The 13,469-nt window shown below is 47.3% G+C and overlaps 1 protein-coding gene across 2 annotated transcripts in view; it reads right to left on the bottom strand.

Moving 5' to 3' along the window:
* The window catches only part of LOC116819477 (uncharacterized), a 123,617-nt gene extending 111,264 nt beyond the window's left edge, over positions 1 to 12,353 (bottom strand). The window contains exons 1-2 of one of the 2 annotated variants that reach the window (XM_032771235.2): positions 12,262 to 12,353; positions 6,702 to 6,889 (exon numbers count right to left, since the gene is read on the bottom strand). In XM_032771235.2, the coding sequence (XP_032627126.1) occupies positions 6,702 to 6,889; positions 12,262 to 12,320 (247 nt within the window). In that variant the 5' untranslated portion in view covers positions 12,321 to 12,353. Of the gene's footprint in view, positions 1 to 6,701; positions 6,890 to 12,261 lie in introns of those variants that run through there. The other variant, XM_032771234.2, reaches the window with a different exon arrangement.
* Positions 12,354 to 13,469: the final 1,116 nt, after the last annotated feature.

The raw sequence follows: 13,469 nt of genomic DNA, 5'->3' as shown, positions 1-13,469 counted from the left end.
CTTATTCCCTTTAACTGGCTGAACGCTGCAATTGAGGAGAATTTGATTCTCCCAGACGGGCACTTCAGAGAAAGAGACACATGTCATTTTACTCCTCTCTTCCCAGATGCCTAAGGAAAGATCAGCAGCGTGCAAGCTAGATGGACTTGTGAGCATATGCAACTGTATCAAATCAGCACCCACAACAGATTCAGGGCTGCTTGTCAGTGAGTCACTTAGCCCAGGCCCTGGGATTTCAAGATGGACAGAGCTATCACTGACGTCAAGGCTGAGACGGAATCCAAAACTTATCAGTGGCACATTTTAAACCAGTGAGATGTTATATGATTAAAATATGGCCATGTAGATCATTGTTGCTACCACTGTTAGGCAACTGCTACAAAACTTGTACAAACTATGTCATGTAGGGCATGAATGGAAAAGTTGGGGTTTACTGAATACAAATAAGATAATCACATTTCTGTATCTGGAGTTATGAATATTGACTATGTCTCTGCATTTCAAATGTGTTTGCTCCTGGGTAACACCCACAAGATATTTACATCCAGTCTAGCCAGCACACTATGTTGGGAATGTTTAAGCTGATGGCCTATCAACAAACACAATAGGCGATGGAAGAAGCCTATCCCCAGCTAATGAACTTTCCGGATGGATGTTCTAGCTAGAATTTGGGTAATAGCCCCTGCTATGACACATGGAAGCATGCAAGGGCATGTGACTAGATCATGTGGTACTAAACTCCACCTTGTGCCTCTACTTTTCCACAAACTACATTGAGGGCTTTCTGGGGACAATGACGTTTCCCTCCACATGGCAGAAGCTGTAAAAGGTCCTGGAAACATCTCCATTTTGCCTCTTTCCTGCTCAAACCTCTGGATTATGGGTTCTTACTAATGGAAGCATTCTAACCAAGGGATGGAGGTCCTTCCAATGATTTGGAAGCAACTAGACATTTAACAAGCCAGCAGTTTATTCCATCACTGTTCCAAAGCTGATCCAAGAACTGTATGTATTTGATTCCTTTAACCAATTTTAACTGTCACCTTTCCTTGTTTCTTTTTATAAATACACCTTTAGATTTTAGATACTAAGGGATTGGCAACAGTGTGATTTCTGGGTAAGATCTGAGTTATGTATTGACCTGGGTGTGTGGCTGGTCCTTTGGGATCAGAAGAACCCTTTGTTTTGATGAAATTGGCTTTAAATAACCACACATTTTCAAGTCTAGTGTCTGGGTGTTGAATCCAGGACTGGGATCCCTAAGGAGGCTGCATTTCTGTCTTCTTGTTAGCCAGTGTGGTGAGACAGAAGTTTACTTTTGTTGCTGGTTTGGTCCATCTTAGGGAAGAATAACCACCAGTTCTGAGCTGGTCAGCAGCTTGTCCTGAATTTGGTATTCTCAGTTGTGACCCACTGAGGCATGGTAACAACAAGGAATGAGGAGGATCAGATTTTTCATACCACAGCTTTGTGTTTCTCTCTACCACTCCAGAAAAATAAAGGGAAAGTCTTAGCAGCCTTTATTTTGCTTGTATAAAGTGAATAACTTGCATACTTGAGAATGAGAGCTTAAGAGGCATCCATTCAACAGAAACTGTCCTGTTTTTACATTTAAGCGCAACTTTAAAAATACTAATTAAATTTTGCCTTCAACTCTATTATTCACAATTCCCTTTCTACAGTTATGTTTCTTTGCTTATCAATCATGTCATTTTCCATTTGGCAAGGTCTGACTTATTCTAACCACTCCCATACCAAACACGTTAGAAATTAACTGAACCGCAAGGGCATAGTTTGGGGGTAGGAGGCATTGCCCCCTGAAACTGCAAGCCTCAGGCAGGCGTAGAATTTGCCCCTCCCCCCACATGCAGCCCCATTGACCTGACTGGAGCTGCCCTCCTCCCCCCAAATATAGAAGTCAAATTACACCTAGTGCAATGGTCTTCTTTTTGTTAGTTTAACTTTTATTTACATAACACTTTGTCCTATTGATCTCTCATATTTTGGACCTCCAGCATAAATCACGAACATCAGAAAAACTCTAAAAACATCAGTGCAATAGTTGTGCTGCTGAAGAAGCCACAGAGGGAGCAGAAGAGATTAGTGTGGCTCCAGAGTCCCCGGTATAGATAGTGTCTATTCTTTAATAAAACATTTTGAAGAGTGGTGGATTACAATAAAAACAAATTCTTCAGAATCTGCACAATTTTCCACAATCGGGTTGTTTACAGTTCGAAAATAAATTTATTAGGCCTCAAATCTTACTTAAAGCCTTTGCTGTGACACAATTGTTGGAGAAATTTTTCCAAAATGAGATTTTTTCCCCTCCCAGATCTTTCAGTGTCACTTTTCTGCCATAGTTGAGTTTTCACCTTGTACATACCAGAAAAGGGCTAAGAGTATGTCCATCTTGAATCAGACACCTGCAAAGACTCTGGTACAGCAAGCAGCTTGCTAAAATTGTTACAGTTTTCTTTTTAGGGGGTGGGGAATGATAAATGTCTCCAGACACCACCACATTCTTTGCCACTCCTGAGACAAGGTGGCCTTCATCTCTAAGTAGGGTTGCCAGGCATCCGGTTTTTGACTGAATGCCCGGTTGAAAAGGGACCCAGGCAGCTACTAACCGGGCTGTTAAAAGTCTGGACAGTGGCGCAGCAGGGCAGGCACCCCCGGGAAGCTGCCAGCATGTCCCTCTGGCTCCTAGGCACAGGGGCAGCCACGGGAGCTCTGCGTACTGCCCCCACGCCAAGCTCCGGCTCCACAGCTCCCATTGGCCGGGAGCTGCGGCCAATGGGAGCTGTGGGGACAGTGCCTAGAAGCAGGGGCAGGGCATGGAACTACATGGCCGCCCCTGCACCTAGGACCCAGAGGACATTTCACCGCTTCCGGGAGCCACCTGAAGTAAGCACAGCCTGGAGCCCATACCCCAAATCTCCTCCCGCACCTCAACCTATTGTCCCAGCACTGAGCCCCCTCCCGCACCCAAACTCCCCCCCAGAACCCACACCCCACACCCCTTCCCACACCCTAACTCCCTGCCCCAGCCCTGAGCCCCTTCCTGTATCCCAAACCCCTCATCCCTGGCCTCACTCCAGAGCCTGCACCCCCAGCCAGAGGCCTCTCCCTCCCTCCACAGTACCCCAATCCTCTGCCCCAGCCCCATGAAAATGAGTGACTGAGTGAGGGTGGGGGAGAGCAAGCGACAGAGGGAGGGAGGATGTTGGGAGCATGGGGTGGTGTCTCGTAGAAGGGGTGGGGCCTCAGGGCAGAGGTAGGGCATGGGTATTTGGTTTTCGGCAAATAGAAAGTTGGCAACCCTATTTTTAAGACAAGTAGGACAAGCTTACAGAAGACAGTAACCTGTCATGTGGAGAAGAGCAAAAGGAGATGCCTGAGCCAATGCCAACAGAGGTGATGGTTGTATAGTTGGTGGCAAAGGGTCAGAGTGGGGCTTGTTCCAACTACAACCTGAGCAGAAAATTAAACTATTAAAATTAACTGCAGCAGGCTATGAACTCCTCAGACCCTGTAGTTAGATGGGAACTCCCACGAGACCGGCACATCCATGAGAGAGCCAGGAAGATGCTGCATTTCCGATGGGAGCCCCTGGGTAAGGCTTGCCAGAGCTACCATTCTTCTAACAGCGGCGGGCTGAATGGAACCATGGGTGCTGTTCCATAGTCAGCCAGACACAAAGCACTTCTAATCCTCTGCCCTCGCTCTTCCAGCTCCCATTGGAGGATCCCAAAGTGCTTTCTCAGCACAAAACCATTAAGGCACAATGGCCCTGTGAGCTCTTCAGAAGCTGTAAGCCACATTATACAGGAAAAATAAAGGCAGAGACCTCAAGGCCAAAGTCTTCATAAAAGTCTCTGTCTTGAGACACCTAAGGTTTTCGGAGGGATTGAGAATCCGCAACTCCAATAAGCGGTGACGAAACCTTGGGTGCACAGCCGCCAAACATGGAGGCCCCCCAAATTAGTGCATCCTGGGCACAAGTGGGTCAGTGGCAGCAGAAGCAGGACTAGAGCTCAGCTCTCTCCCAACTTCAAGTCCATGACCCCTCCCTGCAAGCATGACCATCCCTGGCATGTCCTGAGCACCTCCCCGAACCCACAAACTGGCCCTGCTGTTCTCAGGTCTGAGCCACAGCCAGTTCAAAAATCCTGCTAATGCAATGTTATGGCAGAACACACCGGGATGCACCCCACAGTGCCCCAATGCAGTGGGGCCACAGATACAGCGTCTCTCTGCGACAACACGGTCTCTCCACCCAAAGGAAGACCAAAAATAGTCAGTGACTCCGTTCTCCCCTCTCAGCCTCTCTTCAAAGCAAAACACTTCCCAGGATGCCACATCAAAGGCTGATCTGACTGTACAGCAGCCCAGATCAATTATCTCTTCGCTATGAGATAAATCGTGTTGAGGAAGGGAGCACAGAACATGTCCCACCCTTACAGAGCTCAAATGCAGAGATTTTCTGCGGCCTGATGCAACAGAAATATTTAAAACTTACATGATTGTACTGAATAAAATATTCCAATTGACAGTATCTTCTTGTTATAGCGATGTACCTACAGTGCGCCCCTCACCATATGTGAGTGCTGTCCAGAGCTGTCTATCAAACACAGACACGCACACAACTGTACTTTTCTCCCATACCCCGCTCCAGGAGTTTGGAAAACTAAGCAGAAGCATCAAGATTCACATTTCATTTTGTGCCCAGTGAAAAGCACTAGAGCTTCCACACTGTCGTAACAGTTCCAAAGATACAGAATACACCCACCCATGACCTACATCTTTCTTTCAGTTCTCCTTGTGTAAGTCTGCACGTTTCTGTGATGCGGAAACAGGATGTAGTTTGTCTTGAACCAGACCCTTTACAATACCATGGTATTTCAGCCAAGCCCAGGCCAACCGAGACGAATCCCAGGACCAGAGCTAGATGGAAAAAAATCTTTTATTTTCCCCCTTACAGGAAATTTTGACTCTTCATTGAAAACCCAAAACTGAAACATTGTTTGGCTTGTAGCTGAATATTTATTTTTGGGGGTGGGGGAAGGGGAGAGAATTTTCCAATTAAAAACCAGAAAATTGAGGATAGCAGCCATTTTCTGTGAAAATTTTCAGTTAGTTAGAAACACAATTTTCCACCTATAAATATTATATATTTTTATGAGAAAATTTTGACCAGCTTGACCTAGGATGTGCTCAGTGGGATCACAAACCACCTTGCAGATTCTACATTGAAAATGGACACCAGAACAACTCTCTCAAATTCCCAGGCAGAAAAAGTAACTTGTTTTTTAGAGTGTCCTACATTCGCTAAATACTCCCCTGTCTCAATCCCTCTGTCCGCTGGGTAGAACACATGGAGATAAGTATCATTCAACTAAAATTAGGATAAAACTTATCACAATAGGGATTTTCCGAATCATTCAGCATTGGTCTAACTGCTCCCCTTGACAGCAGTAGGAGTTTTACCTTTGACCTCAGTGGGGAGCAGAGATAGGCCAATGCTGTGCATTTTTGAAACCCCCCCTTTAATATTTAGCATGTTAAAGATTTCAAGACAGAGGAAGGTTATGGCTGAAAGTTTTGCTTCTTGCTCTCCTAAAACTGAGACCACAACTGAGACATCAGGATTACATGAGGAGCCTACATAGGATTAGATGCTATACCACATGCATTCTTGCGCTATTAGTCAAGCAAATAGCAAGAACAGAATGTTGGTCTAGGACTGCCTGGCTGAGATTCTCATCCTTCTCAAAAGCACAGGGATCCTCCACTAGCGTTCTCCATGATACCTTCCCTGCAACTCCAGGCATCAGGCAATGGTGAGTCTGGGTGCTTTCCATTTTATGTTTCTAAGCACTTGGCCACCTACAAGCATCTCCTTTTTCCCCATTGCATCCTCTGTATTTCTGAGGAGCAGAAGCAAACAGACAGGGCAGGAAGGGGTGAGATTTCTATCCTCATTCCTAGAAGCACTGCACCTGGAAAGTGAGATTTCTGGAGCCAACCCTATGATGAATATCTAGATGGAGCAGATTCTCAAAACCAGACAGTCTCACGTTCCCCAAAGTGCTTAGTAATATTGATTCGCAAGGTCTTCTCCAACACAGAGCCAACAGGCTTCATCAAGAAGGAATGTTCCTACCTGGGCAGCACCTCCTCCCACAAGCTATTCTCACAAGCACTGACTAAGTCACAGAACAGCGTCCATTATAAAGGGCCTCTGACTCCTCCTCTTCCCAGAAGTCTTTGCTCAGAGTTTGACAAGTAAGCCTGCCTTCCCCCACTCAGGGTGGGGACGCTTGCCTGCTCTGCCTCAACCTTCCAAGTCCATCCTCTAGACAAGGACAAATCTCCCATGGTCCATTTCCTCCGACCACTAAAGCTTAATAGTAATGAGTTAAAAGCACAGCCTGAGCTATTCTGCTCTCCTGGCCTTAACGAATAAACAGGGAGCATCAGTCCAGCTTCCTAGGAAGCATGGTCTGTCCTGCCCTAAGACTGTTCCTGCCTCCCCAGTGGCAGCTCATTCTGGCACAAATTGCATTCAGGACTATGAGGCCGTCTGGGTCAGAAGAAGATAAAATGCTGCCTAGCAGATCTCTGAACATCCCTGAACACCGTCAAGCCAGGAAGCCCTCCCAGTCCCAGCACAGGAGTCTCGTTGAGTTGCTGACACTTACCCATGAGGTAGCTCTTCACTTTCAGGTATCCTACGATCAGCCGAAGGACAGAAAGCTTATCAAGCCTGGCCTGAACATCCTCAGGGAAGGGCAGCAAGCTTGTCAGTTTGTTCAGTTCCTGATTGAGGCGGTCCCGGTGCCGCTTGGAGGGGTTTGACAGTACGCCCTCAGGAGGTGGTGGCTTCGGGCTAACAGAGGGAAAGAAAAATGCAAATAAGAAGGAACTATCAGCATAAACCTGGCAAAAGTCACATCCCCCTCTGCTAGGCCCTTCCCAAACTCTGTCTGTGCACCACCGTAATCTTAATCATCAAATAGTCACTTGCATGTTCTTCGTCCACTTGTTTAAGAGAATCCCAAGAAAACTGCATCTAGTAAGACAAAGGCAGCATTAGCCAGTGGCTATAACATTAGCCAGTGGCTTGACCCAAGAGCCCTACCTGAGTTCTATTCCTGGCTCTGCCACTGAGCTGTTCTGAGACCTTGGGTAAGTCACTTAAAAAAACAAGAAAACTGGCAAGTTGTTTTCAATGGTGGGTTACAGGCATGCAGCCACATGTCATTAGAAAGGTCTAGGTGGGCACCAGCATGGGTGGTGAAGGGACCACTCTCCCAAAGACAGGCTTCAGGAAGACTCCCCATTCAAGATTACATGGTCATCACCTGCTCACTACAGTCACTAAGAGCAAGCAGAATGACCAGAGGCACTTGCATTTGAACTCCACTTGAGCTCTGTTCATATCAAAGCTCACTCAGCGATTGTTAGTAGCACTAGAAGGAAATCCTGTACTCTGGAGCTGGAGAGCTGCACTTAGAAAATTAACACCCTTCCCTTAATACTCTTTCACTTCTTTCCCAGGATGTGATGGGACAGATCCATAGAGACACATACAAGGCTACTCAGCACTTGATACTGCATTATGTGATCCAGCTATCCATGCTCAATAGCAGCTCTCTCCCCAAGACATCCACGCTGAAGCAGCACTTGTGCAGCAAGGTGCTACTCAGTATGAGTAGAAGTATTATGATTAAAGTACTGCCCAGTGTTTTCAGCTCACACAGTGTGATTTTTAAGCCAGATAGCAATGATACAAGAGGCTCTCCTCAGAAATAATGATAACTGAGTTTGCTGAGGCTTTTGGTGAGTTGCCAGTCAGATGCAAGGGTGGAGGATCTCTTGTAGCATCTAGATGAACATTGAGAGTGCTCTGTGGAGGAATCTGTGGTACCTACTCACCAACGAGGCAGGGAAGTGTCAGAAAGAGGAAGTTAAATTTAGGTTACTAGGAAGAAGGCTTAAATTAAACAGCCTCTATAATAGCTTCCTATTAAATGCTCCTGGCCCAATACGCAAGGTCTCCATGGATGAGAAGATGTTGTAAAGAGGCACCGGTTGTTCATTAGACACTGGGGAAATCCTAGGGAAAGGGATAGTCTGTACAGAATAGCTGGGGTTCCACCTTAACCAGAATACTTACCCATAAGGTAAATAATGTGTACCAGGGAAATTCCCAGCTGCTCAGATCTGAAGCTTTACAATCTTGCCCTTATGTCTCACCTTGACCTGACCAGACCACCCGTCCACTCCTGGTGGTGGAAGGAGAGTTCAGTCTTACATCACTTCCCTGCTTTTCCTCTTTGCTGAGGCTGCCATGGCAGTGGCATCTGTGAAGCGCACACACATCCACTGTGGAGCTGGAGCAAGACCAGCTCCTGTCCGAAAGGCAGCTGTCACCTAGTGACTGTCAGTTACTGCCAGCCTGTGTTGGTTTCACACAGCAACCTAGGGGACGATATCCTAGCTCATTACCCATCCTATCACCCAATCGGTCCTCTTGGATCTAGTTCCTCCAGCAAGCTCACACACAGTAACACAGATTCAAAGTGGTATTTAATCCAGCTGTAATGCAAAGGATAACTATTTCTCCTCAAGGGAGCCTCCTCCAGATGTTCACCACACTCACACATCATACAGCTGACATTCTTGTCAACTGCTATTTCTTTCAAATCAACAACAACTTGTGTCTAAAACCAATCTGGTTTGCCAGTGCCCAGCTCCATAAGCAGTGCTTTTCATCAGGGCTAAGTAGGCATAATATGCAACCACTGTGATCTGACAATGTTTGCCACCTGCTTAGCACTAGTGCAAACGACGGCAAAGTGCTGGCGAACAGAGATTCAAGCCCTCGTGGTGCCCTATGTTCTAAAAACTTGGCCTAGTGGATAAAGCGCTGGCCTGGAATTCAGGTGTCCCAGCTCTGCTCCTGGCCCGCTGGGTGACCTTAGGCTAGTTGCTTGGCCCAACTCTCTGTGCCTCAGTTTTCCAGACGCAAAATAATGATACTGACCTCCTTTGTAAAGTGCTTTGAGATCTACAGATGAAAAGCACTTTATAAGGCCCGGGTATTATTTCAAATTGCCTCGTTTAACTCAAAGTTGTGTAACGTAACTTCTTTCTGGAAGAAATGAAATCCTAATTCCTAGCAGAAAATGCTGACCATATAGACAGTTCACAGTATCAAGTTACGCCAACATGCTCCGCAATCCACTCCTGCCTCTCCCCACGCATGCTGGCCTTAACACTGCATAAAAGCACTGCCATGTGACACTATTAAAAACCACTGAAAGTCACTTTCTTCACACATTGAACAAGGGTCTGTGTTAAAATCAGGAAGTCAGTATCATCCTTAAAGCTACTCTGCCCCTGCTTTACTGTAGCACTTCTCTTAGAACCTTCCCTCGCCCTGCCAGCCTGCCTTTTTACTCCAGATTTAAAGAGAACAGTACAATTATGCTCATAAGCACTTCCAGCTCCCAGCATGAGAAATGAAGAAGTCCCTTCACATCCAAACTAGACAACCTACTTCTCCCATTTTAAGGTGGTTCAGCGGAGTTCCTAAAGCAAGTTCTTCTATACTAGAACTTGAGATTTTTCTTCTGCAGGGATAATACATTAAAAATTGGTCTGTCTAGGTCCTGTGTCCCAGTCTAGCCCATGAGACCCCCTACTATCCCATTTCACTCTCTTTAATTCTCCATTCATAGGACCCAAACACACACAAACTGCAGTCCTTCCTGCCAACAACTGCACCGGAGTACCCAGCAACACTGCTCCTTCATTGGCCAAAGGAGTTACTGTTGAGTAATAGGAGGCTCCCCACTTGTTGCTACAACAAATATTTTCCCCAATAGGGGGTGCTATCGGGCAATTATCAACTAGCATCATAAACTGAACCACATGCATCGGAGGCAGAGCATAGCAACGAAATGGGTCAGCTCTGTAAATTCGTTTACTTGTTGGAGCCATGACAAGACACAGCTATATCATATGTGTATGTTTTACAGTGCGAAACTTAGCAAACAAACGCTGGGCTGCAGCCCAAAGCAAGTTTCTCCCACGGGAATTGATGATGGAACTGTCAACAAACTTAGCACCACCAACATAAACAGCAGGGGTGTTGCTGGAAATAAAACTGTTCTCTAACAGGGCAAAGACAACTGGATTTGTTATACACTATCACACTGCACCATTCTACTTACATTTGCTACAGTATTCCTCTACACTTGTGCTTCTCAAACTGGGGGTTGTCACCCTCAGGGGGTTGCAAGGTTATTGCATGGGGGGTCACGAGCTGCCAGCGTCCACCCCAAATCCTGCTTTACCTCCAGCATTTATGATAGTGTTAAATATTTTTAAAGTGTTTTTAATTTATAAGGGGGGGGGTCGCACTCATTGTGCAAAAGAGGTCACCAAAAGAAATGTTTGAGAACCACTGCTCTACACTTAGCATGGGAAACACTGCAGGAAGCTTAACCATTGCAAGCTGGTGAACCTGCAACTGCAAAAGTGCCTGTGCTGTAAATTAATAACATCAGTTAGGGATTTCTGTTTGGGGCAGCAATGTATATTGCATAGTTAAACAAAGAAGTGAGAGGTACCGTAAGTAGATACATACTTGTGGCTTTGTCTTGCACATATGGGATGCCTATTAATAGCATTTCATATACTAATTATATTTAAAAATGATATTTAACCTATTCTCCACTCCTCAACAATTTGAATGAATTGATATTGGACCAAACAGCCCTGCTTTAACAGACATAATTTCCCTTCCTACTGCACTTTGCCCTATCTGTCTTCCAGTCCTGGCACATTCTGAGGAGGGACTGCCAAGTACCCTGAATGCTCTGGGTCTGGGATATGGTCACATGTAGAGTTAGTTGCAAAACTTTTGACCGAACGGTTTTCCATCAGAAAATGTGTCAATTTCAATGAATTTTTTGATGGGAAAAAGTCAAAATGAATCATTCTGATGTCAAATTGTTTCATTTCAACTTTATTGTTTCAAGGCATTTCATTACTCCTTTTATATTATATTAAACTTATTTTTAATCTGATATGTATATAAAACATTTATATGATAATGTTTCAACACTAACCCAGTAGACATGTTGAAGTGGTAAGTGCTTTGGAAATCTCAAGGAGACAGCAGGGGATGCCTGATTCCCCATTTCCCCAAAACTTGTGCAATCATTTACACCCATGCAAAGTGAGTGTGAAGCACTCATCTTTCTGATCTGAAAGCTTTAGCAACTGCACAGGCGCAAAGTCGTGGCGAATCAGTCGTCATCTTTTGCCCTGACTTGGCACTCCAGCAAAGGCAAAGGTTTCTCCCTCTCTCACTGCAGCTCCAGAGGAAGGAATCTTCTTTCCTTTAGGGAACCGGGAAGAAAAACCTGATTCCTTTAATTAGTACAAGTATAGCCCAGTGTCTCCACCATGCCGATCTACTTGTAGGACATCCTAAGAACCCGGCCCAGAGCCTGGATTGTCATCCTTAGATTACTTAGCGCAAATGTCCCAAATTCCACAAACCACTGTCCTTTTCATTTCCTGGAGATTTCCCTCAAGTTCTCACAGCCGCAAGGGAATTTATAACTTTAAAAGACCTGGGAAGGATTTTGACTAGAACTCCCAAATCAGGAAACAACACCCTTGTGCTCCCTGGGAATGGTTTTTTTTAAGAGTCAGCTTGTCTTTGGAGCAGAGCTGCTAAGTGAGCCTGGGGAAATACATATCTTCAGCATTAACTTGTATGGGAGTCTTTGGAGAATTTTGGATTTCAGAGTCAAACAGCGCAGTCCAGATGGGATGTAAGTGGCATCAGAGAATCCGCCAGCTGTTTCAGCAGCCCCTCCCACAGACCCAGGCCTCTCTCTGAGTGTATTTTACAACCAGTTCTGGAGCAAATACTTTAGACATAGGTGAGCCAAAGGAGGAGGAAAGGGAGAGCAGAGAACCAAGCCTTGTGAGGTCTGTCCACGGGGCAGGAGGGAAAGGAACCTCAGGACGCTGAATAGCACCAATGAGAAGGACTGGAGCCAGGGGCAACCTGCCTGAACAGTGGGGCCAGCAGGAGCCAGGGGCAGAGGAAACACCTGCCCTTTGATTGAAGCAAACAGAGGCAGCGGCAGCCCCTACCCAGCCGAGCCCAGCCAGCCCCGCAAAGCCCTGATTTACACAGGCTCCGGGAAGGCAGCTCCTCTCTCTCACACCTACCTTTTCTGCACCGGCTTCTTCCTCCTTCTCACGGCATAAACGCCTCCCGTGTGCAGCATGGCGAGCCTGGGACACAAGCCACCGCCGGGGAAAGTTCCCTCTGTTCTTCCTGGCACGCAATGGGGCTGCGGGGAGGAACCCACGGAGCCCGGTCTGCCCCGCGACTAAAAGTCCCGACGCTGCTGCGAGCCTGCCCCGTCCGACAGCCGGTCCCGGCAGCCCCACGCCACGCGCCCCGTCCCCACCGAGCTGGGACTGGGACTAAGTTGACGCTGCTGGGCAGATACAAGACTTCAGGGCGGGGCCGCGCGCCAGCCCCCTCCGCTCCTCGGGCAACACCCCACGCAGGAATCGCGGCCACGCGGGGAGGTGCGTTAAGGTGGATCAGAAGATTGGCACCGAGTCCCTGGCGGTGGCGGTGGGGTGGGGCGTTGCCTCCCACTGCCCCCCTTTCCTGCTGCCGTCTTGGGGCCGGCATGGCCCTCGCCCCCCTGCTGCCAGGAGGGGGTTCTGGGTTTGGGGGGGGGGGGCTCAACAGGAGTGCGGAGCCGGTGCTCGGGGTGGAGAAAGCGCACAGAGCCCCATGGCCCCCCTGCCCAGACGCTGGAGCCACTGCTGGCCGCTGCCAGGACGCAGCGCGGTGCCGGAACAGGTAGGCACTAGCCTGCCTTAGCTGGGCAGCACCGCCGACGGGTTTAACGTCCCACTTGGGTGCTGACCAGAGCAAAGCAACCCAGTGCCGCAACCTGGCCAGAACTGGGTTACAATTCCCTGTTTGAAAAACACTGTTCTAAGATCATCTTCCTGAGCGGAGAGCTGCTTCTTAGCATATGTGCAGAGGGCCCCAGGTGGCACCTGACCAGGATTCATCCCCGAATTTGGTCCTGGTTGGATCAGTAGCTTCCCTGGCCCAGGTCAGGCACTGACATCCAAATGGCCATACTGGGTCAGACTAAAGGTCTAGCTAGCCCATCAACCTGTCTTCCGATAGTGGCCAATGCAGATGCCCCAGAGGGAGTGAACAAAACAGGTAATCATCAAGTGATCCATCCCCTGTCGCCCCCTTCCCAGTTTCTGGCAAACAGAGGCTAGAGACACCATCCCTGCCCATCCTGGCTAATAGCTGTTGATGGACCTATCCTCCATGAACTTATCTAGTTCTTTTTTGAATCCTGTTATAGTCTTGGCCTTCACAACAGTCTCTGGCA

The sequence above is a fragment of the Chelonoidis abingdonii genome, chromosome 10 (assembly GCF_003597395.2).
Source record: "Chelonoidis abingdonii isolate Lonesome George chromosome 10, CheloAbing_2.0, whole genome shotgun sequence".
NCBI classification, from domain to species: Eukaryota; Metazoa; Chordata; order Testudines; family Testudinidae; genus Chelonoidis; species Chelonoidis abingdonii.
This window is presented reverse-complemented; position numbering and strand designations above follow the sequence as displayed.